Below are 25,566 nucleotides of genomic sequence, written 5' to 3'. Positions count from 1 at the left end.
TTTTTTTTGTGGCTTCCAAAATTACATCCTGTCCAATTTTTCCATCTTAAGCCTGAAATTTGCAGTTTGAACTCTCTTTAAAAAAATCACTGTAACTGTAAAGTAATTTATTTAGTCATCAAAATTTTGAACAGTAACAACATAAAAACAAATCAGTCATATTAAGAGTTGTTGACCGAGAACATTTTTCTTTTAAAACCATGACAACAGGAAACGGGGAGCACAAACAATAAAACTCATAACAAACGGGAACAAATATATAACATTAAAAAGTTAACAGCTATTTACCAACAGTTCCTGTTTGTCACAAATGGCCTCAAGTGCCAGGAAAGACAATCTTCTGAGTGCAGACGATGTCGCACAGCTTCTGCTTTATCTTCAAGAAAAGACGTTTGAACTCCAGGCCGTCACCCTGTACACATGATAGTGTGTCAATTACTTTTCATTCTGCTTTATGAGATCAGTAAAAATAGAGATTAAAACCCACCTTGGATAGTCTAAAGTCTAACAGCACATTCTGATTCATATCGAACAAGTAGACTTTGAAAATGAGTTTGTTATTGCGTTTGTCCAGTGTACTGACAGTCACCTGAGGAGATAAAAAAATGGGATTAAAATTTCAATAACAAACATTCCATGTTGTAAAATCTCAATTTTGCTTTACCAACCACTGTATGAGGCTACATTTACACTAACTATATTTAAAGCGGCCATGTCAGACCAGTAGACATCACTGGATGGGCAAACGAGATTGCCGTGAATGCCCGTTGAGATGTTTATAAACTGTCCAAACCTTTTCCATGGCAGTCAGATAAGAACAGCAACTAAACCTGATATAATTTAGAGCCAGCTAGATTTTTTTTGTGGGGGGGGGGGGGGGGGGGGGGGGGTGATTAGTGAATTAGTTCTAGACATAGAAATATGATATTGCTAAATATAAAAAGAGAAAATATTTAGCGACGCCCAAAACCAACAGGTGCACACCACGGTTAGAATAGTTTGGGGAGTTTTCATTCTAATCTATTTTTTATTCGTTTTAGAGCAGTTCTGTTATTTTTTTTAATTTGAGATTGTTATTTGTTTAATTTCCCTCAACTATTATAACCTTGGTGCGCACTTTCACCAACATTTAGGAAACAGACAATAACATGCAAATGAACACTTGAACGCATGCAGACGCACATAAGCATGCAGACACACATTTAATCACACAAACATAGGGAGGGAACCTCACTCTATTTTTACACCGCTTTCTTATCCTTTCACAACTCGTTTTCTGTCTCTTGGCAATGGGTAAAAGCAGAATTCTAATGATGCCCTCTGTCTGCTGCTGCACAAAAATGACCACAGGATTATGAATCATGAAGTCTAAAATTCCTTATTAAAAGCACACCTGAAAGTAGGGATGTTTGATTTTTTTTTTTCAGACCGATACCAGTATGAGTACTAGTTCTCGAGTAGTAGCGGCCGATACCAAGGTTTAGACTACAGAGGTCTGATACCCTAAAATAAGACTAATTCGGTATCGATAGCTGGTATCGGTACTCTCTCATCCCTATTTAATAGTCTAAACCCAAGTGTTTCCACGTTATCGAATTAAAATGGACGCTGTAAATAAAACATTTTAGTGCACATGCCTGATTGTAAATTAAGCATTTGCGTATACATACGTGATTGTCGCAGGTAAGTTTGTAGACTAGGGTCAGGCTATCGCAGGCGTCTTTCAGCAAAGTCAGAGAGGTGTGAGCATTCACGGAGGTGAAGAAACGTGTCATTCGACGGACTAATCTTTGCCACGGCGTCTGCGCCCACAAAGAAGTGATGCAATTGTGAAATTATTTGGCGAAAGATTGGGAAATACTGCCCTAGAGGTGAATTGAAGGACTTGGACTCACCTGACTGGCTCCCGGCGTTCCCATCAGCTGACTGCCCAGCAGCATATGCTCGGGTTTGGTCGGTTGGGAGAAGCTGACTTGACCGTTGGACTTGCCGTCGAGCAGCATGCCTTCCCAACCTCCCACGGCGAGGTCGGGCTGGGAGCTAGAGAACTGGATCTTGTCGTTGCTGCACAGAAAAAACCCGTAATGTTGGCGTTAAGAGCACACAAAAAGTATCTCAAGAAAACAAAAGACGCATTTACCTGCTGGCTCGAGGTATGACTTCGAGATCGGATCGTTGGTGTTTGTTGGGATGTGAGCTTGAAGAACTTGGTGGCTGCTTAACACCTGCAAAAAAAAAAAAAAAAATCCTGATTAGAAATGGAACGTTAAGTCACGGGCTTCTTTAAGACATACCTTCAGTGAACCAGCGGTCTTTCTGAATTTCCTCAATGGTGATGCGCATTTCTGGCATGGCCATCAGTAATTTGGATAACAAACCTGAAAAAAGAAAACGCGATGACACACAAATTGGCCAATGTACACATTGAGGACTTACAGAGAGGTGCTGGCTGTATTTTCTTCCAGGGAGACGTGTAGGTTTTCTTGTTAAGCCAATCCAAATATTCCAGACAGATTTCAGCTGGTTGGTCCCATGGCAGTTCTAGAGGGAAGAAGAACAGAAGCTTGGAAGTCAGAATCAGAAAAGCCTTTTGTGAGCATGGTTCAATTGGTTTCCTTACCTCCAGCCAGCATTGCAGTCAGCACGATGCCACAAGACCAGATATCTGCAGGTTGAGCTTTGTACTGAGTTTTGCTCAACAGTTCCGGGGCGACATAAGGGAGAGTGCCGCAGAGACGATTCATCGGCCGCTCTCTTCCTTTGAAGCGAAACATCGTCGCCAGGCCAAAATCTGTCAGCTTGATGTTGTCTGGAAGACCAAAGCGCAGTAGGTAAAAATGCACATGCAGCATTTTCATATAGTGACGATTTCTAACCTTTGTCATCCAGCAAAATATTCTCTGGCTTTATGTCTCGGTGCGTGATGCCAATTTTGTGGAGGTACTCCTGCAAATAGCACAACGTGAGATTTCAATAGAAGCAGGAAGAAGGAGGTCACATGATCAACACAAACTCACCACAGCCGATAAAAGTTGCTGGAAAAATCCGTGTGCATCTTTCTCATCCATTCCAACATCCGGCTCTAAAGATAGAAATTTGATTAGCAATGATGCAAAATGTTATGATAACTAATACAAGAGGCCGCCTTTCGAAAATAAAGACTTTCGTTCATTAGATTTCAGCTTTCTCACCAATTCGGTCAAACAGCTCGCCTCCTATGCAGTACTCCAAAAAGAGGAAGACAATATTTCCTTCTTGACGATGTCCAAAGAAACGCACAATGTTGCAGTGTTTCAGCATCTGGAAAAAAATAAATCACACACTTGTCAATTGACTTCACTGAAATGCTTCACGGATCGCATCGGAGGTCACATCCTGCCTTGTGCACGCAGATCTCCTTCTTCACATTGGCCGCACATTCTTCACCCTGCAAGGTGTCGATCACCTTGACTGCAACCGCCTCCTCCGTCTGTCTGTTCACCAGAAGCTTCACTCTAACCACATGGACAGAAAGGAACATTAAAAAAACAACCAATAGAAGTGATTACTGGCCAGCTCTTTGAAGTCTTTGAAGAATTGATTATTTTGAAACTTTTATTTGCCGTTTTATTTATTTGCCGATTATTTGGATTTGCTGTAACAAAGCACTTTACAAAAATATGAAAATAATTCAAATTTAACAACTTGTTTGAAGCGGTTAGAGATTAAAGAGGAGAGATTCAGATTCTCCTATCACCAGTGGATCAAAGGTGTCATGATCACTTCTCAACCAAAGTTAGCTGCCTGAAATCAGGCTACAATAATAATTAAAGAGGTGAAACAATAATAAAAAGATTCCTACTCTCCATAAGCTCCTTCACCAAGTGTCTGAACAAGATCCCAGTCCTGCACAAACGGCACTGCCATACTAAAAACAGAAACAAACATTAGTATTACTTAAACTGTAATTTTGTAACATAACAACAACCAAAATAAAGTTGATTTTGCTTTTTGAGGAGACACGTACCTGCATAAATCAGTGGTGCTTGCCCGATTTCAAAGTTTTAACTGACGTGGCGCATCACCCTTACTGAAGAAGTCAACAATACGAATTGGCGCGCTGTTATTTTGTTAACGCCTACTTCCGCCTTTCGCTACTTCCGTTTCCGTTTTCATTGGCTTTCCTCGTCCTGCGTTCGTTTTTTTAAACATTACAATAGAGGGAAATATTATATTTTATGTAGATGCCACATTTTTAACCCGACATAATTGTTTTAGCACCATTACAATTTGTTTTTAAATGTATATTTTTACAAACCCCCAAAAGGTAAATCTAACGGAATTTCACCAGTCTGGTAGTATGACGTCACAAAGGGATGATGACGTCTCCATCCTTTAATGATTAAAGGATGAAAGGTAGTAGTTTGAAAAATCACTTTTGTTGTGGAGAGTATCCCTTCCTATAAGTCCCTCTTGTAATTTTCCACCTTCTTAATTATTAAGGTTTATGCATAAAATGTTGTTAATCATTATTTGAGGGACCATCAGGGACATCATTCAGAATGACCTCTCACACACTACTTAAACACTTACACAGAACTGTAAGAGTTAATTAATGGTCTTTTGCCTTTATTTACCTTTCGGTTTTAAAAGGTTGTGTTTTTTTCCATAGTTTACTGTGCAAAATGTTGGAGGAAAAGAAGGATCGGGATTTCCAGGAGGGTCAGTTGAACCCTGGCGGTGTGCGATCAATACCTGGATCAGCGTGTAAACAAATCCATGATCAAATACGACTCCAATTTTGGGAAATGATGAGCCGAGTGTACTTTGTAATTCTTCTTCGCAAATACAGAATGACAAGATGACCTAATTAATACAAAAGTGGGCTTCATTTGGAACGCAAAACCAATTACCCACTATTAAAATTTCATTTTATCCAAATATTTGACTCCAGTGTATGCCCAACACAGCAATATAAGCTACTGATTGATATTTCCAAACCAAAATAAAAACTTATACTTTCATTTTGACCGTATTGATGAATATAAATGAATAACACACGTTGCAATATTATAGAATTTTCTGAGTCATCACTCCCAGTCACTAATATTGATTGAATTCTATTTGTCCTGAAGTTAATAAATAACGTCTCGATTTTGCCTTGTCGCTGTGTGAGTTGATATAAGCCCATCTCCTGCTAAACGTTTTATTTTTTCGGTTCCTCGCTTGTTGAAGTTTCCAACATGCAGCTATCTAATCACCGTCTTCCCTGTGTGGCACTTTTGTGTCTCCTAATAGGTGAGCTAAAATGGAAATCAAATCTTGATCAAAGATTTGTATTTCGAGATCTGTGGTCAGATTTATAAATATCACATGTGGCCTATTAACATTGTTTTCCATTTCAGCGGGCCAAGTATGGTGCGATTGTTCCGAGGACAACATGCAAATAGAGGGAGGTCATTACACACTGACCAAGGGACTAAATTCAGGCAGCATGCTGGTCTACCACTGTGATGAGGGTTTCTACCCATATCCCTCCAGAAGACGTGTGTGCCAGCTCACTGGCACATGGAGCGAACTGCCCCAAGCATCTAAACCTCAGACGTGCAGGGGTGAGTAACACCAACATGATGCTTTTCTCCACATTTAATCTGACTCCCCGTTTCTCTGTAGTGGTTGAATGCCCGAACCCCATGGTGCTGACGCAGGGCAGCGTTTATCCTCCTCAGGAAAAATACTTAGTATATAACGAAACCACATATGAGTGCTACCACGGCTACACATTACGAGGTTCGGCCAGGCGGGAGTGCTTACCAAACGGCAAGTGGAGTGGCTCCACTCCTATCTGCAGCCGTGACTGTGAGTACACTTCTATGAGTTTGATCTTTTGAAAACAGTCGAGACACAAAGTGGGAATTTAATGCATGAAGTCCATGGTTCTGGTACCAGTTGTGGGATAAGGGTACTCTCTAGTGCTGGGGTGTCAAACTTGTTTTTTATCGCGGGCCGTATTGTCGTCATAGTTTCCTTTGGAGGGCCGTGATGACTGTCAAGCCAAATAAATGTATGAACGCCTCATATTATATATAGTATAAGCTACAAAACAAACTGACAAATAACTCTTTTTCAAATCAGATGAGTAAAAACTGGTCGAATATTTAAAAAAAAGATGATTTTTAAAAGTAAAGACCATTTGCAATTTTAGTCATGAAATTTGATGCACTAATTGTCTTTGCGGGCCACATAAAATGATGTGGCGGGCCGTATCTGGCCCCCGGGCCTTGACTTTGACACCTGTGCTCTAGTGGTACATAAAAAGAATCACTGTCTCAGTACATTGATTTTTATTTACAATCTAAAACATTTATTTGTGTTAACATAATTTTTTACTTCAATGAGCAGCACGTTTAAACTGAATAATTTTCCAATATTAGTGTGGTGGGTGAGTAGTGTATTTTAGTTTTATTTAATTTTATTTCACAATTGTGTAACAGCTAACAGTAACGAATGTTTATTTCCTATGATCAAAATCTGTATTGAAATGTCAAATAGCATTACAAAACAAATGACTGTTCAACATTATCAGGCTTACTTCCATATTTATATTTAATTTTGCTGCATTTGAACTTATCACACACACAGCAGGAAGTGATTGCACCGATCCCGGGATTCCAGCTGGCGCTTATAGAAACGGGAATTCATTCCAGCTTGACGACAAAGTGAAATACAGATGCAGCAGCAAAATGTTTCTGGTGGGCTCCAGCGAGCGAGTGTGCCTGGAGAACGGCCAGTGGACTGGCACGGAACCAACTTGCTACTGTAAGACACACACTGTCACACTTATAGTATTTGACTTATTTACATGGCCAAAACATATTCTGCACTTGAGAGGATTCTTTTAAAATTATTTTCAAATGAACATTAGATTTGCTTTATGCTTTTTCATTAGTGTGCTTAACACCTTGTTGGTAACATGCCAGAGTACATAGTACATGTTGCAAACATCTTGTCCTAGTGGGTGACATCATGACACCCGCCCCCAATAAAAGTCAAGTTCAAGTGTAGCATCAGAATGAGGTCATGGGCAATATTGATTATGATTCATTATTTCGTTAGCTGACTAATAACCTATGTAGAAAATTCCACACGCCAGTTTGTTTTTGTATATGAGATCGTCTCTTTAATAAAATGCTATTACTCGTCTTTCCATTCGTTATCGGAAACAATCAACTGTAATTCATTTGGTGTTGAAGTTTATTTTTGAACATGGGATCAAACAAACACAAAATCATTTTTTCACATAATTTCATGTTATGCCAAGAAGACAAATAAATCAACATGTTCAAAAAGGGAGAAGGAAGAAGCTATTGTTAGTTTTTTTCCTACCCCTTTTATACGTCATAATTCTTAACATGGTTGCTGATTAGTTTTTTCGAGGTACAGAAACTCTTGATTTATCGGCGGAAGATAATTTTGGAAATGAAAAACAGTTTATACAATAATATTCTGGAAAGAAAAATAAATAAAAATATTAACTATATAGCTGAAAACAGACACGCAAAAGAATTACTATAGTTTTTTAGTGTAAAATTTTTCAAATGTTCTTTGAATTGGGAAATGTGTTTACTTTCTTTATGTGTTTAAATCCTCAGATGATTACACATATGATACTCCGTGGGAAGTTTCAGAGGCTTTTGGTGGTGCAATTAAAAGTAGTCTCACCACTTTGGAGCCCACAGGTAAGAGGAATGACGCACAAGAATTTATGAATCACACTAAAATGGAAAGCTATGATATTGTGATTGAAATGCGTTTAAAATTTGTCCTGAAACAAGATTGTTGAATTTTTTTTTAACCATTTAGACGACACACAGGAGGGCAGAAAAATTCGGGTTTCAAAAAATGGAACACTCAACATCTACATTGGTTTGGATATTTCTGAGAGCATTGAAGAAACATACTTCAATGACGCCAGGGAGACTATAACTAAACTCATCTCCAAGGTAACACCCACCCCCCAACAAAAACCACATTTTTGTTTTTGATTATAATATATATGAAGTGTACGAGCATGATAAAAAGAGTATGTTGAAAATTGTTAGCACTATCTCTATGATGGCGTCTTTTTTAATATGCTGAACTTGAAGAGTCAGCAAATGTGCTGCAGGTTTAAGAGATGCAAGTTAGATTGGGGATCTGCTTTTGTTTAAATAGGGAGTTTCTGCTGAGCACGAATATGCTGACTTGCAAAAACACCACCGTGATTTAGTGGGTGCCACATTTAATCAATTAGTCCACATTTGGAGGTACAAAAAAAAATGCATTATGTTTGACAGATTATCAGCAGCATTCATTTCTAGTCAATGTTCAAATTTTCAGATGCAGAACAACATTTTTATTATTATTGTTATTGGCGTTGTTAATGATGACAATTGTGTGAAGCAGTTACATGTCCGGCACCATCGGGAGAACATTTTGCCATGTTCAAAAGCGGGTCTCATTCCATTTAGCTGTCAAGGCAGTTTCCCATTACAAGTGCATTTAATTATGAATTACTGTATGCATTATAATCTTTTTGGCCTGAGTCCTTTGGCATGTTTTCAACGCGGCTGGCAGGATGCTATTTTGGCTACTAAATGCCTCATTTACAAAGTAACAATTAGTGAAGATGGGGAACATATTTTCCGGCAATTTTCTCGCACTTGTCTGCTCATTACTAAACCTAATTGGACTTCCCCCCCCCCTCCCCCAACGCAGATTTCATCTTTTCCTATCTCTCCAAACTACGAGGTTGTATTTTTCTCCTCGGAAATATTTGAAGTTGTCAACATTGTGGATTTCATCGACGGCAATGTTCAGCTGAACACTGTGAAGACAAAACTGGAAAACTTTAAAATAGGCAGTGAGTGGGCCAACAGATCAATATCTGAAAATGGGCTTTGACTCGACTGCTTGGTTTTGAGATGTTTTTGTTGTTCCCCACTCAAAGCTGGAAACACAGCTGGAACGGATCTCAATCTGGTCTTCACGACCTTCTTGAATCGGATGGCGGAAATAAAGCAGATAAAAGGGGAAGAGGCCTTTAAGGATCACCGTCACGTCGTCATTCTTTTTACAGATGGTAATTTCATCTTTTGCATAAAAATCTGAAGCTAAAAAGTGACATTCCATGAAATCAATCTAACAAATGTGTTTTGATTCACACACAGGTGCCTACAACATGGGCGGGTCACCTGAGTTGACAGTGAGAAAAATCAAGAATCTGGTCTACATGGACTCCAATTATAAGAAAGAACCCTTAAGAGCAGAGTTCTTGGGTGAGTTGGCCTTAGCTCCGATGGTTTTGAGTCCAATCTGAATTTTGGGTCTTTCTTTCAGACATTTACATTTTCGCCATCGGGGCACAGATCTTTGACGATGACTTGAAGCCTCTGGTCACCACGACGGGTGGCAACCATTACTTCCGGCTGGAAAACATAAAACAATTGCAAAAGACATTTGATGAAATCATCGGTGAGTTTTGGATTTTTGCTTTGTGTTTTTTTTTTTTGCTTCCACCTCACCTCCGTTACTTTGTGTAACTCAGTAATACAAATATTTTTTAATTGTCATTTCTTCTAATAGTATTACCGTATTTTCCAGACTATAAGGCGCACCTAAAAACCTAAGATTTTCTCAAAAGCCAACAGTGCGCCTTATAGTCCGGTGCGCCTTATATATGGACCAAATTCCTAAATTTAAACTGGCCCGAAGCATTGTGTCATGAAATCAATCATAAGTGGCCTGCTGAAGACTGTGAATCATGAATCAAAAAGACTATGGATCATTATTTTGTGATTATAAAGTAATTTGTTGTGTCTGAAGTTGAAATAAAAAAGATGAAATGGAAAATGATTTGATTTGGATTAAAAATCTGACATGATGCATTAATGGTGCGCTTTATAGTCCGGTGCGCCTTATATAAGGATATTATAGTCCGGAAAATACGGTAAATGAAATTGTGAACCATCGGTTTTGATCCACTTTCAGATGAGGGCGATGTCCAAGGCTCGTGTGGTCTTCACAAGGATTATGTCACCACTGAAAAAAGGGAAAACTATCCATGGGCAGCGCTGATTGTTACCCAGGTGAAAAATGAAGAATTTTTCTGTTTTTTATTTTTTTCCCCTGCTGCAGTACCTTTGTGGACTGAATCTAATTTGTGTTTGACTGATATTTTAAGAACAATGGTAGAGTGATGAATTGTATGGGCTCTCTGGTGACGCCCATGTTCATCTTGACCGCCGCTCACTGCTTCACATATGAAGATTTGCCCAAACACATCACAGTTGACATCAACGACGGACAAGGCAGAAGTAAGATGACCCCGGTTGACCCTTCATCATTTTGCATTGTATTGTAAATCACGGTTCATTTGCCATTATCACAGATTTTTTTTTTTTTTTTTGGGGGGGGGTTGGAATTCATCTATGGAAATTTATGTTGTAGAGATTTTTAGTTTTTTGTAAGATTTGGTTTCCATCTTTCTATCTCCGACAGCAAAAAAAGTCAAGGATTTCTTTTTACACCCAAAGTTCGACGTCAGCGCTAAAGTGAACGAGGGCGTGAAGGAATTTTACGACTACGACGTGGCTCTCGTACAACTTACCGAATTTGTTAAAATCTCCACACTGGCCAGGTACAATATAATTTACTTGTGATTTGAAAAAAGTCACATTTGTGAAATTGTTGGCAATATTGTCCTCTCTTCTTGTTTAGACCAATTTGCATACCCTGTACCCAGGAGACTAGTATTGCTCTACAACTGGTTGGTGATTCCACCTGCGCACAACAAGGTAACTAAAGTAACAAAATAATTCTAGCGCAACACGTGAAACAAACATTTTTAAAATTACAGTTTTGAGTTGTGGTCTATTGGCTTAATATTATAAAAGAAATAGTAATAAATATCTGGGGCAATCAAAAGTACTTCACTATTTAGTATATCTTTTTATTGTTTTGTAACAATAAATACTAAATTGTCTGTGTCTCAAACTACAGAGCAGCTACTTTTAAAGAATATGGAAAAACTTACATTCCTGACACGCAGTAAGAGTCAATGGGTAGATGAAAAACACGTCCATGCTAAACTCGGCGATAAGGTGAGTTCTTAACAACCGCTTGTGTTTGCAAAAATTCCCTTGAGCTGATTTGATTTTCCTGTTGCGCAACGCAGAGGGATGAATGCATTCAACATGCATTGGAGGCACCGGGAATCACAACAAAAAACCCAGAGGTTCCCGTGACGGGAAACTTCCTGTGCACTGGTGGTTTGATTCCCTTCAGAGATCATATAGCATGTACAGGTAGGTTGACGTGATTTTTTTTTTCCACATAGTTATGGAATGCTATTTTCCACTGAGGAATGTCATTTGATGCAGGTGACTCCGGAGGTGCTGTCTTCAAGAACTTTGAGCATCGCACGGTGCAGGTGAGGAACAATAAAAGACATATTTTTGGGTAAAAAAAAAATAAAATTTAGGTTAGGTACCAAGATATCTGCTTTACAGTTAAGAGAAGAGGTTCAACCTTTTAATGTATGGACGAATATATACCGTATTTTCCGGACTATAAGTCGCACCGGACTATAAGGCGCACCTTCAATGAATGGCCCATTTTAAAACGTTGTCCTTATATAAGGCGCATTGGACTATAAGGCGCACCATTAATGCATCATGTCAGATTTTTAATCCAAATCAAATCATTCTCCATTTTCTCTTTTTTATTTCAACTTCAGACGCAGCAAATGACTTTATAATCACAACATAATGATCCATAGTCTTTTTGATTCATGATTCATAGTCTTCAGCGGGCCACTTATGATTGATTTCAGGACACAATGCTTCGGGCCAGTTTAAATTTAGGAATTTGGTCCATATATAACGCGCACCGGACTATAAGGTGCACTGTCGGCTTTTGAGAAAATTTTAGGTTTTTAGGTGCGCCTTATAGTCTGGAAAATACGGTAATAAATGGACCAATTTGTTCTTTATCTACAGATCGGGCTGGTCAGCTGGGGAAGCAAAAATCTGTGCAAAGGCGGCGGTGTGGTCAACTCGGATGGGGACTCCCGAGATTTCCACATCAATCTTTTCAAGGTTGTACCTTTCCTCAAAACTATCCTTGGAAACGACAACCAGGATGATTATGCACCGCTGGAGTTTTTGAAGAACTAAATGCTAAACGGTTTGAAAAATGCTGTTACGTGACATATGAAATTAAAGTCATGGTTTGAATATAATTAAGAAATGTATCACATATCATTTAGATTGTTGATTTGATGTTTTTTTTGGATTACAATATATTTTGAACACTTTGGTCTTTGTTTAATTTGGGCATCAGAGTTAAAACATTTCTATTCTCTAATTGGTTTTGCTCTGTGTCATCAGCCAATCAGCTTCTTCCCTGCTGATCCTTCCCTTCCATGGCCAGAGTTCTTGTTCAAAATATTGCATTGGTGAGATTTTCAGGTGCACCTACATCATCTTCAACAGTTTCCTTAACAACCGGTCGTTTATCAACTCGCAAACAGGAACGCGTCGTGGAGTTACCATAACGTTCCATTAAAAGGCTTTTACGTCTGCTGATGGAGAGTTCCGACTTTCCTTTTGGGTCACCGAGTCGAGGCTTGTTTCCTACGCATTGCGGACGCCACATCTGGTGGCGTGCCAACTCGCATTATTCAAATCTAATTTAGTGGAAAGTACTTTTGGTTGGCGCGCAAAACAGTTTTGTCTGTCTGTGGTGCAAATCAGCACTTTTGTGTGCGTCTTTGTGTTTGTGTTTTACGAGGCCTGCATTGCATTACAAAAGATGCGAGTTTATAGCTTCGAATAAGCTTATTTAATCAGCTGACCATTCTGCTGTCATGGTTTGACTCAGTGGAAAAAAAAAGTACACTTAGCAATCCTCCCTAAATGTCATGTGGTGAATTTTCCTTCTGAGTACCACCCACCCGTTTTTTCTATGTACGGGTGATGTACGGGGACCATTCCCACGGGAGCATTCATCTAGATTCCCTTTAACTAATTAGGATGGAGGGAAGAGGAGGTCAACGGGATGGCCTGAGACAGAGCATGTGTGCACCACGTGAGTCTTAATTGAATGAAAGCTCCTCAGATGTTGTAAACAAGAAGAGTTCCGTTGTCTTCTGCTTTATAGTCCACCTGCTAACCTCAACGTGACACCCTCCAATGTAAACCCCAGACTGGAATCGATCAAACATAACGGGATTAGCAGTTGCAGCAGTTCTTACCCATAGTTTGTGTTCCTCGCCAACTCACCCAGCGGATTCCTGATGAAGCATCCACAAAGTCCGCTTGATGTCTCCTTGCTGCTCCTAAATCAACCTTATAGGCCATTTTAGAAATGACTCCCATCAGGAAGTGCATACATTCTCTTTTCCTCCATTTGTGCTGAGAAATGTATGAGCTAGCATCAATAGCTGCTGATCCTTGTTATTATCAAATTGGCAAGTTTGAGAACAAAATGATGGACTGATGCTAAATTAGCTGACATCAATAGAAGAATAGACTGGTTATACAACTTGCCATCTGACTCTCATCTAAGCAAAAAAAAAATTAAATATAATTCACATTACCCAAAAGCTTAGGGCTGATGAAATTCTAGCAGATCATTTTCATGTAACACCTTTGTAATGACAATCCCCTAAAGCGCCTGTCATAAAGCCAGGAGTGAAATCTGCCTCGTGTCAGCGTTTACAATGAGAAGCACTTGCGTGATTAGATGTCTCTGCGATCAATGCCGCCTCTTCTGACGATCATTAAGACTGCTCTTAACAGATTACAGCCCCCCTCCCTAACACGTACTGCCCCCTTCTCATCTTCTCTTCCTTGCTCCTCCTTTCTCGACACACACACATCGGTCTGCAACACACACACACACAAGAAGACCTTACTTCTTCATTCGAACTATTTTTTTTTGGACATGCGGAGCATCCCGATCGTTCTGTCAACTTTTGGCTGATGACGTGCTGATTTCGTGACAGTGATATGACAAACTAAGTAACTCCAGTCAAAGTCAGATGCCAGAAGCCATGGACCGGCTCGCCATCCTCTGTCATGTCATGATTTTGTGTTTCAATCCATCAGGAGCTACTCGACTTATTACAGGTAAGCCTCAAATACTTTCTGGAATCTTCTACGCAAACTCACATGTGGATTTCTTTTTGGGGATTCGTCATGATCAACTGGATTAGTGGACGCATTTGAAGCGAGAGGTAAGCAGGCTACAATGTGTGGTTATGACATCATTAGATAGTCCTAAATATCATAAATTTGCAAATATTAGAACGCTCAAGTCTGGATGATATTGTCAAAGAGATTCAACTTGAAAATATTTATCATTGTGATAACTTGCGGTGGTGTGCAAGTGCATCATAATGAGAGTTATTTCTATTATTTTGCCCCTCCCAATAGATGCAAACTATATCCAGAATATAAATAAATGTAAATTTAAATATATTTTTTTCCACATTGTAAATACACCAAGATGAATTAAATGATTCATTCAGAAAAGCTTCACCACTTGACCATCTTAGTACTATTTTAATATTCCTAATCGTCCTGCTTAAAATTTGGTTGTATTGCGATGGCCGGGAATCGTACCAAGTTAAAGGTTAGTAACTAAAAAGGAAGTTTATGAAATCGTAATATTACCTCCTTAATAGGCACTTAGAGATCAAGCGTGTGTAACTACCGTATTTTCCGGACTATAAGGCGCACCGGATTATAAGGCGCACCTTCAATGAATGGCCCATTTTAAAACTTTGTCCATATATAAGGCGCACCGGATTATAAGGCGTACCTTCAATGAATGGCCCGTTTTAAAAATTTATCCATATATAAGATATATACATTTGGCCCGCGGGCCGGACTTTGGACACGCCTGCTGTAGTGGCTCAATATTGGCGCACCTGATTATAAGGCGCACTGTCGGCTTTTGAGAAATTTGGAGGTTTTTAGGTGCGCCTTATAGTGCGGAAAATACGGTATTTGTGCAGGTCAACGTGTGTGCAAGGCAGGTAACGGCAGGCCCTGTTACAAGCTGGCCTACTTCTCCGAGCTTCGTCGGAGGCTGAATTTCGCGGAGGCCGACCTGGCCTGCCGTCGTGACGGCGGCCAGCTCCTCAGCGTGGAATCGGAGTCGGAGCAGAAAATCATCGAGCAGCTCATAACGGATCTGAGACCGACCGACGGAGACTTCTGGATCGGGCTGCGGCGTAACCATGGAGATGAAGACAGCAGTAGTAGTAGCGAATGCTCATCGCAGTATCGCTGGCTGGATGGTACAAAGTCTACATTTAGGTTGGTTACGTTGACGGCGGCCATTTCAGTGTCACCAACCCTGAACAGGATAAGTGACATAAAATGGATGGATGGATCTTTCGCAACCTTGATGGATTGGTTTTAGTGTGTTAAGTAAATTAAAGGTGAAGGATGCCAAAGTGAGCAGAAGAAAAAAAAGTTTGGGTAATCTTTCTGCAAGAAATACAAGACGGGAATGTAATAATGATGTCATGGTACTTTCTCTCCTATCAACACTCACACATGACATCTAATGGAATTACAATTTTGACTTTTAAATATACTTCTGAGTATATATCCGCTGATGGTATTGCACTCCTTCTAAATGACAGCCATCCCAAAATGCCCATTGAATCTGATCAATAGCTCGCTCTTAAACAATTACAGTAAAAGTGAACATTACAAGCCCAGCAAGGGAAGATTTATTGCAGAGCCGCATTGGTTTTATCTAAGTGAGCCTAATAAATAGAAGTGTGGAGGCAGTTTTGAAATAAATGATAGTGGCTGTGTGTGTGTGTGTGTGTGTGTGTGTGTGTGTGTGTGTGTGTGTGTGTGTGTGTGTGTGTGTGTGTGTGTGTGTGTGTGTGTGTGTGTGTGTGTGTGTGTGTGTGTGTGTAGGAACTGGCACTGGGATGAGCCGTCCTGCGGCTACGAGGTTTGCGTGGTGATGTATCATCAGCCGTCCGCTCCACCAGGACTGGGAGGTCTTTACATGTTCCAATGGAACGACGAAAACTGTGACACCAAACACAACTTCATCTGCAAATACACAGCAGGTAGACGTCACACGGTCATTTGAAAGACTTGAATATGCTATTTTTTTTTTTGCTCTCACTAGAAAACTCAGCTGATTCATCTCCTGCAAACTCCACACATGCAGGTAACATAAAATAAAATATAATGAATAATAAAATATAATATATATCATAAAATAAATTAATATAATATATATATATAATATAATAAAATAAAATATGTTCATTTTAGGTGATTTATTATTTTGCATTCTGTAGCAAATCAACTAATATATTGGTAAAAAAAAGAAAAGCCATTTCATACATTTAATGAAATGTTTTTCTTTGAAATGTTAGACATCGTTCCCTCATCTGTCCCATGGAATCCAAGTGACCACAACGCAAAGAGGAGCACAGGTTAATTCACTGAATTTCCCTCCGTATATCTATCAGTCCACTAATATTACATCTAAATGCTAATGTGAGGTGATTTCTCATTTTCTCCTAGCCCTGAATGTGATCTACATCATCATCCCCACCATTCCGCTCATTCTGCTGCTGCTAACAGTGACAGGCGTCTGCTGCTTCAAAACGATCGTTGCACGGTGAGGATCCGATAGTTTTGACCTGTCAATCAATGACCGGAAACATTTCGAGAGGAGCGTGTGCAAGCAGAGCATGCAAAGTCTTCAACGTTAACTCAAATGTCAATACTGGATGCTTATCGATCATACTTATGCACATTCGGCCAGAAAAACAAGGCGGTATGCTAAATTGATGTGTGTTTAATACATAAATGGACCTCATCATTCCTGAGATTGAAAATCTATTTTGTTTACACAAAATATTTGGACCACAAATGAATCTCATCATATAACAAAAACATTGTCTGAGCTCTCCTGCTTCTGACAGACGAACGAAAGAGAAAAAGTCAGAGGTACCCAAGACAGAGCCTAGCGCTCGGCTCAGCCCGACCCCGACTGACGTCTACAACGTGATTCGCTCCCAGAAGGACGACGACTTGATGTCGGGTCGCCCCCACACTAAAAACACATCCTTTCTATGCTCGTCCCCGGACACCCCCACGGGGGATTACGACAACCTGGGGGGCCGCGACACCGAGAGCGGTTTTGTGACTCTGGCCAGCAACGATAGCTGCTTTCTTAATTTTGACCTCAATGACCTCAGCTTGGGTCGTCGGGGTACGCGTGACCTCTACAACAGCAGCTTAGGCCGCCCGGCGAAGAGAGACGCGATCGATGGGAGTCTAGCTCGACCCGGACAGTTTTACGACCGCAGTCTGGGCCGCCGTACCACTAAGAGCGAGCATTTCGGTAGCGCCGGCGCCTACGGGGACCACGAGTTGTTCGATGACATCCTGGCGGCCAAGAGGGAACTCTACGAACCCAAAGTGACGCCCAAAGCAGATTTGTATCAGACCTACAGCAACAACGGCAATGGGGATTCTTACCAAAGCATCCTGGGAACGTACGGGAGCCGTAAACCATACCAGGCTACATTGGAGAACTACAGAAGTGGTCTGAATCTCGACGGAGGGAGAAGATATTTAAATGAACAGCAATGGCTCGACAGTGGGAAGTACTGATGTGTGCGTAATAATGTTGTCTGATGTTGGATGTTATGTAGAATGAACTGAGCATGGTGCATTTGGTTTCAGGTAATGAATTTCCTTTAAAAAAAAAATTAAAAAAAAGTCTGCATGACTTTTGCATGACCTGTTGACATCTCACTGATATGCTTGTCAATGTTCACTGAATTTATTTAACAGGAGACTGCAAGTGCTTGTTTTTATGTTGTACAGTGCCACAATCCTAAAAAAATAAAAGGCTTCTCCCTATTTCCTGGTGAAACAATCCTTTTTGATTCAAAAAGTGTTGAGGTTGCTCGTCAATAACGCAGCATGTTCAACTTTGTTGATATTTGTAAAGCTGTGTCATGTCAACTGTTCTTTGTATGTTTGTTAAGTAAATAAACAAATCAGACAGTGGTGCTGTTATTTTATTGAAAAACAAAATGATTGTGTCACATTTTTTTGATTTCCATTCATTCTCACGTCACACCTTAGTAAACATTTTGATGACGTTATTCCATTGAATGCATTCAAGCCACACTTGAAACAGATCTGAACAGCTTCATTCAAATAACACACGAGACACAGTGACACACAAACAATTACTGCCTGTAGACAACCCGTGGAATTGTTTTCACATGCACACACAGACACACAAAGTCCTTAAAGGGTCCTTATCTTCATTCCTTAAGACGAATGTTTCAAAACACGCACACAGCAGCTGTGTCAAGTCAAAGGGAAGGATGCTGTTGTTGCATCGGAGTGAAGCCCAGGTTCAAAGGTCAGCCGTGGCCTCGCCCACATGGCAGCCTTTGCCGCCGGGATTTTAAGATGACGTAGCGTCTGTAGCTGGTGTGATGGTTAGAGAGGAACGGGATGTAAAACGCTCTGAAGATCGGCGAGGACCTAAGATTTGGATGGAGAGACCATTTTGAAATTAATGTGAGGATTTCAAAAAAATACTGTTTTAAGAGAAGTCGGCAGATCCGAGTGTGGACAACCTGGAAGCATAGAGAAAAGGCTTAAAGGCAATGATGTTCCACTCTTCTTTGTTTGCTGTGTAGCGTGGCTCACGTAGCGTTTCTTCTTCTGTGTCCAGGTCTACCAGGTAGTGGCAGCGCCGGATGTCCACCTGCACGGAGCCAACGTTACTGACCAACATTTCATTTGGGAGGAGGAAGCACGTCTTACATATCTGCCGGGCTCCTCCAGATTTTGGTCGTTCATATCATTAGGTATGATCTGCGTGGCCTGAGGGCCCGCAGCGTACGGCTTGGGTAGTTGACCTCTGAACTCACTTTCGATGAAGTGAAGTTGCCAGCTGGAAATGAACAACAGGAACAGGAATATTTACGAAATGTTTGTACTCAAAGAATCAAACTTTGCTCTCTTTTTGTTTACTTCCAGTTCCGATTATTTTGGCAACCTGTCAAGGTAGAAAGGTCAGAATGATCTGGTCTCTTCTGGAACTGAACTGTGAGTTCATTACACAATAAGGATATAAACTGGCTAAACTGAAATTCAACATGAAGATAATTGGTCTTGACATATTGAGATGAACTGACTTGTGAGGAAGAAGGAAGCTACTCGGGAAGCGGTACCACTCCTTGCCCACACAAACGCTGACCGGTCTGCCTTCGGGGACCGAGTGCAGGCTCGTGTCCCTGGCGATGCGCAGGAACTCGGGGTATAGGTCAAGGGGGGCGTGGTAGCCTGTCGAGAATGGAAAAAAAGTCAACCATGAGACCCAAGGAACTGCATCCGCACACATGAACACACGGCGTACCTCTGAAGAGGGCGACGGAGCGAGAGAGTGACACCGCAGCAAAAACCACCACGGCACTAAGCGCCAGCCAATTGGAGGAGACCGTGTAGTGCTCCAGACGGTAGCGCTGAAACAGGAAGTGGTAGCATTTCTGCAGGGAGAAGAATGAACACAAAAAATGATCATCATCATTTGCAGACACGGAAACGGAAGCGCACCTGTAGAGATGAGAGGGCCACAGCGCCGCTGAGGCAGATGAGGGGGTAGATGGGAAAGAGAAAGCGTTCTTCTTTGTGAGGCCGGGTGAAGAAAACCAACATCCACAGATACATGGGTGACAAGGTCAGCCAGTAGGGACGGCCCAGGTTCTGCACTGCAACAAAGACACGAGGCACGCAAACCAAGATCATTTCCAAACCTATTCACACACTCGCTCACTCACTCACTCACCATTGAATTTGTGCAGAAGCGTCTCCATGATAGCAGTGAGTGGCAGGGAAAAAAGTGCCAGGATAAAAACCAGGTTGAAGTTTAGGGCCCCGTTCACAAAGTAGAAGTACCACGGCTCCGTACCTGGGAATAAAATGTGTTCAACATTGCAACTTGAAGGAAATCAGTTTGATTGTGGCGCCATCTGTATTCCAAAGAAGGCATTACAGATTCAAATTTTTCCTTTTGTCATAAAATAGAAAAAATTAATCCTTACGTACGAAAGCTGTGTGTGTTAATTACCATACAAATCGGGTCCATGTGGTGTGAAGACATTATACAGTAGAATATTAAGAGGGGCCACCACCAGTTTGCCATAAAAGTAAGAGTCCACTGCAACCAAGGGAACCTGAAAAAAATCATGCAATAAAAGTTAACTGAAATAATTTACACTAAGCTCCAATATTTTTTTTTTACCAGCAGTAACAGCAGAGCAACAGCAGACCACATAATAAAATTCTTCCACTTCTTCTTCATTACAAGCAAGTCAAATGCAATTGGCACCCTGCAGAGCGAACACACCAAAATGGTAAATAAAAAAAAAAAAATCATTCACAGGTGATCAGTAGGCATTCATTTGATGACAGTACCCGATCAGAGCAGAGAAAGGCCAGCCAACGATGGCGCCGGCAGCTACGCCCGCAATGGCTAACGGCATGGAGTCCTGGAACCACCCCGTCATGGCGACCAACGTGGTGTACATGCAGAAAGAGGATGGCAGGAATGCTGCGGAAGGAAAGGCAACAAAAATGAGATATCATGACACCGATAACACCCACACAAAAATATATTTTAACAACCTGCAGATGAGCTGAACATTCCGGTGCTCAGGACGAGAAAAGCCAGCATCAGTCGTCCCACGTGCAAACCGAATTTCTTACAAACAGCCCTAGAAACAAAAAGTTATAATTAACTGCCGATAAATTACTCCCAAAACATGAAAACAGACTCACTTGTAGAAATAGAGCTCGCAGACACAGCAGCAGAATGCGAGGACACATCGCACAAAGTAGAAGACCAACACCTGCAAACACAAACGTCAATAGCAAAGCTCCTACGCACGTGTCATGTTGTGATGTCACACTTGCCTTGCTTGTCTGCAGGACATGGGCGTGCAAACAGGCCGGCAAAGCGTGAAGCCATAAATAAGCGTAGGACCTGATGGCATACAATGGCGAGTATTCCCACGTTTGCATCCCTGTGCCATAAAGCAGGTAGTGCATCTGTCAGAAAAGAGTCATCACAGCTATTACAAACATAAAGTTGTTGTTGTTTTTTTTTTTAAATACCAGTAAGTCAGATATTTCACCATATATGGGCTTATTTTTTTTCTTACTCACAGGCTCCCAATAGTTGAAGGTCTCATCGCAGTCGGAGATGTTGCTCAGCAATGCTGCGCAGAAGCGTGCCGACAGCAGACATTTAAACGCGGTCGAGCCTTCCGGGGCCCATACCTGCCCACCACGACTTATTGCCCTATGCAATTAACAAATGAGTTGTTAAAATAACTTAAATGTACTTTATTATCCATCCTTTCATTCATTTTCAGTAGCTTTGTGAGCTGCTGCTGATCCCATCTGACATTAACTGAACCAGAGATGGGATCAAGTCACACATGTGCAAATCTCAAGTAAGTCTCAAGTCTTAACCTTAAAGTCTCAAGTAAGTCCCAAGTCATTTTTTTTCTTGGGCAAGTCAAGTCAAGTCCTTAAATAGGTCAAGTCCAAGTCAAGTCACCTTATTATTGCAATTTTACCCGCAGAATCTGATCTTAGTAACGTGAAAAGACAAGATATAAGTAACTTTAAGATAGTTTACAACAGCACAGATGATCAAATTCGCGATTTTGCACTCACTTTTTTGCAACCTTGCAATCCTTCATGCGACTGTTTTACAAAAAGCGACAAAGGACTTTACACCCTACCAGGAAACAAACAACACGAACCGAAGGTGGTTTGAAACGAGGAAAATAAAGCAAATCTCTTAGACGGGTAAATAATAAAGAGCTAATAAAGACAATTAAATATGTCAAGGTAAGCATTTCTCACGTCATCAGATTGCTTTTTGCAGATCGCTTTGAAGCGTCACCCGAGAATGACACGTCACCAAAATATGATACTCAAAGAATTTAAAATTGATGATTCATAATACATATGCACAGTAAAATCACGTATCTATATTGAAAGTGTCATAAAAGATGCACGAGAGGAGAATGACGAATGAATGAAGCTGACGCGTCAACAACGCAATTGTTTCGAAAGCGGAAACGATGCAGATAATATCATTGGAATTATAGTTAATATGCATTACTCGTTAAGGTTAATAGCTATTGTCATGCAATCGGCATGAAATAGCTAGCACGCCAGCTTCTTGCCACCCCTGCACGAGCTGTCAGTCAACCCGGGGATGGACATGACAACATGTGTGTACTTTCTCTCATCCCCCGCTTCGTACGTACTCTTGCCCAGTGTCTGCAACTTTACTATCTTCGCTCCCTTTCTCCTCTTTCGGCGTACGAGCCTCTGCAGAGACGTTGACGTGGTTCGGATCTTGTTTGCTACCTCGTCTGGTTCGCTGACGGAGCGCCTTGGCCGCCATGTTTAAAACGCTCCTCCGAGTCCCTTCGTTCATTTCCGTCATTTCTCGCCGAGCCTGTTCCGAGTTGCCCTTCGTTTCTTTCCGTCAAACAAATTTATTCCGAGTCGCCTTTCGTTAATTTATGTTAATGATAATGCTCTTTTTTGAAATAGTAAGGCAACAAAAAGTAGTTTCAGAAATAAAACACGCAAATATTTCATTTATTGTAAACATGGCAATGTACAGTACTGCATTTTACATAATGCATCGAATAGTGTACAATTGCATTATCATGTGGAGCAATTTACAATTTTTGGATGTAACATGAGATTTTATTGTTTAATACACAGTATGAGCCTCTTTGTTTTCTTGCATATATTGCATAATGCATCAATGTATCTTAATTTTGGCTCAAAGTCTCTTGCTGAGCATACAACTCAAACATTAAATAATACTGATTAATAAACATTCTCTTATTTCCATTCCTTCTATAAAATAGCTTTAGAGCAGAGATTCCCAACCACTTTCACACAACATTTGCTTATATTAATATTCTAATATGCAGGGAGTTACAACTCTCAAAATAAATCACATTTAGCAGCCAAATTTAGGAATATTAGCTGCTACCTAATTGTAACTTCCAAGCATGAGGACAGCAATGACTCCAAGCGTTTGTGGAATTCGATGGCTTGTGTGTGTGACAATGCACGTGTATGTGAGTGGTAAACCAGCCTGTAGCAGTAGCTGGTCTGGCTCAGATCCGGATGTGAGAATTTATCAATGAGTTTAACATGCTCCACAGTCCCGCAGGAGGCCTCACGGACCAGCCCGTAGAATTTCTTCTCCTCCCACGCCATCTCTGTCCAGAAGCTGATGTCAAAGCTGAAGATCTCAGGGTACAAGGAATATGCGGCGAAAGGTGTCCCAGGGGTTGGTCTTATGGCAAACTGCTGTGAGAAGCGCGGGTCATGTGACCAGAGCAGCCTCCAGTCCGGGAATGAGAACATGAGCATGGCGAGGAGGTCCAGATTTAAAGAAACGGTCACACTGACGTCACTGGTGTTATTTGTGAGTACTTTACCGATTAAACCCATTGGCTGTGCAACCAGATGCAGACCTTCCTGCTTGGTCACCAAGGAGACACCATAGGGCGCTAGCAGCGTTCCCAAAGTCTGCTCAAGAACTTTTACAGGCTCGTACTTTTTATGGAGAACACCAGTAAAGAGCAGCTCGTGGAAGACAGGCAGAGCCCAGTGTTTGACCGGAACATTTTGGAACACCAGACCGCTGACACCGACCAGCGAGCTCGCCACACCGTGATCCAAATGAATTCCTTGAAGATCTTTTTTTTCCATTTCTGTCTCAACACCGGTCCACTCTTCTGTCTTAGCGGCTTCCATCAGGGGGCGTAACGAGGGCCGTAACATATAAACAGCAGTTTCCCCTTCAAGGTCAACATCGGGAGAGCACAATGACCTTATTCCATCCACCCCTTTACACTCCGACTCACGTGCGGATGTACAAGCCTCACAATCCAGCTCTTTCTGACAAGCGTGAATCCAGTAGAACAATGTGTGGTCGATATCAGGGCAACCTAAATGCAACTGTTTAGCTGTGATGAGCAGGGGAGGGGTCTCTGTCATCATGGAGACTGACCACTTTTCCTGTAACTTTTCCAGAAGAAAATCTTGCACTAATTTGACAGGATGGACAGAATCTGGAGTGAGAAAGCCCCTAAAAGAAGGAGAAAGGCAGTCAGACAGACAGTTTATATTCATTTATATTAGTTCATATTACCGAGATATGTAATCACTGAGTTCGGACGGTATGTTGTACTGGATTTTTTCTCCTTCCACAAACTCCTCCATTTTAAACACCTGAGGACAGCTGTAGGGAACGCTACGAGTAAACACATGGAGCATAGCATTCTCCAAATGGAAGCCTTTATCCTGACTCCTGCGGAAAAGCATATAACATTAAAATAACTTCCAATCCCACAATAAATGAAAAAGCTATTTAAACACTCACCTTTGAGTCTTACCTGTATCCGGTGCATTTGTAGATCTGGTATTTGTCACTTTCGAAAGGGCGGACATCACTGAGGATGAGGCGTGCTTCTGCTGCCATGGCGACCACCTGCCAGCTGTTGTGCCGCTCTCGCCTCGGCTGGTCGGCCGGCGTCCCGCCTTGTCCGTTGCAGAGGGAAACGTGAACCTCCCCATCTTCGGCTAACACCTGAATGCAACTACGGGTGCAAAAAAATAAAAACACACAGATGTTCTAGTAGTCTTTTCCTGACATTTTAAACAAAAAGCATGTCAGCTAAAATAAAAGTTTTATGCAATTTTACCTGAGAAAGAAATCTTTGAGAAGTTGTCTGTTCTTTTTAACTCCGCTCTTTCTCCCGCAGTGTGGAAAGTTAAAAACGACACGGTCAAATAAATGCCCTTGCAGGGACGCACATTCCCCGAGCTTTGTGCTGTCTACCTCGAAAAGCACCCTTCCACCTGCAAAAAGACGTAACAAAATATGCAATAAAACTACAATGCAGTAATTTAGGAATTTTAACAATCCAAAAATCCTCACCGGAGTCCTTGATGATCTGCATGTTATTGAGTGCACCTTCCTGCCGCAGTGCCTCCTCCTGCGGCTGCAGACAAGTGGCTGTGACGCTCATCTCCGATGGAAAGCAACACAAAGCAGCGGAAAATGAAAAGTTCCCTTCTCCCACCAGCAATATTGACAGCGAACGAGACATATCAACCAGTGGATCACAGAGAGCGAGAATAGAATTGACAGGTTTCTAAAAAGTATGACCCCTTCTTGTTGCAAAAGAAGATCCCCTTCTTGTTTTTAAACAGACTTATTAACATGCATTTTGTTTTGATAATTAAAACGAGTTTTCCCGACTTGTAGCTCAAACCGTCTGACCTTCTCGTGATTTACGGACGGTACCGATCAGGACGCAAAAGCTCAAGACTAATCTCGCTTGCATGCAGCCTGCGTGGGTATAAAGTGTTTCGACTATAGTAGTCCGACCATAAACAAAACTGTTTACATTAATTT

At 41.2% G+C, this 25,566-nt stretch overlaps 4 protein-coding genes across 4 annotated transcripts; 2 read left to right on the top strand and 2 right to left on the bottom strand.

The window, feature by feature from the left end:
* Nucleotides 1-92: 92 nt before the first annotated feature.
* Nucleotides 93-4,110, bottom strand: chek1 (checkpoint kinase 1). The gene is made up of 14 exons (XM_037270579.1): nucleotides 4,007-4,110; nucleotides 3,842-3,907; nucleotides 3,380-3,494; nucleotides 3,192-3,300; nucleotides 3,018-3,082; nucleotides 2,877-2,946; nucleotides 2,621-2,809; nucleotides 2,437-2,541; nucleotides 2,295-2,378; nucleotides 2,141-2,225; nucleotides 1,896-2,064; nucleotides 1,671-1,802; nucleotides 488-589; nucleotides 93-412 (listed from the first exon to the last, which is right to left on the bottom strand). Exons 2-14 carry the CDS (start codon nucleotides 3,904-3,906, stop codon nucleotides 317-319), a joined length of 1,386 nt encoding a protein of 461 aa, XP_037126474.1. The 5' UTR covers nucleotide 3,907; nucleotides 4,007-4,110; the 3' UTR covers nucleotides 93-316.
* A 1,041-nt stretch (nucleotides 4,111-5,151) lies between these two features.
* LOC119134071 (complement factor B-like) lies at nucleotides 5,152-12,259 on the top strand. The gene is made up of 18 exons (XM_037270520.1): nucleotides 5,152-5,277; nucleotides 5,385-5,591; nucleotides 5,653-5,838; nucleotides 6,622-6,798; nucleotides 7,632-7,718; nucleotides 7,843-7,982; nucleotides 8,737-8,881; nucleotides 8,969-9,100; nucleotides 9,189-9,296; nucleotides 9,358-9,492; nucleotides 10,009-10,106; nucleotides 10,202-10,334; nucleotides 10,519-10,657; nucleotides 10,738-10,814; nucleotides 11,020-11,120; nucleotides 11,195-11,324; nucleotides 11,400-11,449; nucleotides 12,018-12,259. Exons 1-18 carry the CDS (start codon nucleotides 5,223-5,225, stop codon nucleotides 12,192-12,194), a joined length of 2,277 nt encoding a protein of 758 aa, XP_037126415.1. The 5' UTR covers nucleotides 5,152-5,222; the 3' UTR covers nucleotides 12,195-12,259.
* A 21-nt stretch (nucleotides 12,260-12,280) lies between these two features.
* Nucleotides 12,281-17,910, top strand: layna (layilin a). The gene is made up of 8 exons (XM_037270563.1): nucleotides 12,281-14,150; nucleotides 14,237-14,257; nucleotides 15,041-15,344; nucleotides 15,963-16,120; nucleotides 16,183-16,224; nucleotides 16,436-16,495; nucleotides 16,587-16,683; nucleotides 16,991-17,910. Exons 1-8 carry the CDS (start codon nucleotides 14,063-14,065, stop codon nucleotides 17,682-17,684), a joined length of 1,464 nt encoding a protein of 487 aa, XP_037126458.1. The 5' UTR covers nucleotides 12,281-14,062; the 3' UTR covers nucleotides 17,685-17,910.
* Nucleotides 17,911-18,083: 173 nt separating this feature from the next.
* alg9 (ALG9 alpha-1,2-mannosyltransferase) lies at nucleotides 18,084-25,511 on the bottom strand. Its single transcript, XM_037270086.1, has 21 exons — nucleotides 25,087-25,511; nucleotides 24,851-25,007; nucleotides 24,542-24,745; nucleotides 24,298-24,456; nucleotides 23,125-24,234; nucleotides 22,745-22,748; nucleotides 22,382-22,575; nucleotides 21,264-21,399; nucleotides 21,012-21,146; nucleotides 20,877-20,947; nucleotides 20,724-20,812; nucleotides 20,514-20,649; nucleotides 20,341-20,428; nucleotides 20,167-20,272; nucleotides 19,885-20,007; nucleotides 19,653-19,807; nucleotides 19,456-19,585; nucleotides 19,235-19,382; nucleotides 18,861-18,990; nucleotides 18,671-18,801; nucleotides 18,084-18,575 (listed from the first exon to the last, which is right to left on the bottom strand). The coding sequence occupies exons 1-21, from the start codon at nucleotides 25,256-25,258 to the stop codon at nucleotides 18,452-18,454; spliced, it is 3,702 nt and encodes a 1,233-aa protein (XP_037125981.1). The 5' UTR covers nucleotides 25,259-25,511; the 3' UTR covers nucleotides 18,084-18,451.
* Nucleotides 25,512-25,566: the final 55 nt, after the last annotated feature.

This window comes from Syngnathus acus, chromosome 14, assembly GCF_901709675.1.
Source record: "Syngnathus acus chromosome 14, fSynAcu1.2, whole genome shotgun sequence".
Classification (NCBI taxonomy): Eukaryota; Metazoa; Chordata; class Actinopteri; order Syngnathiformes; family Syngnathidae; genus Syngnathus; species Syngnathus acus.
Note: the sequence above shows the minus strand (reverse complement) of the source record. Positions and strands in the feature narration are given on the sequence as shown.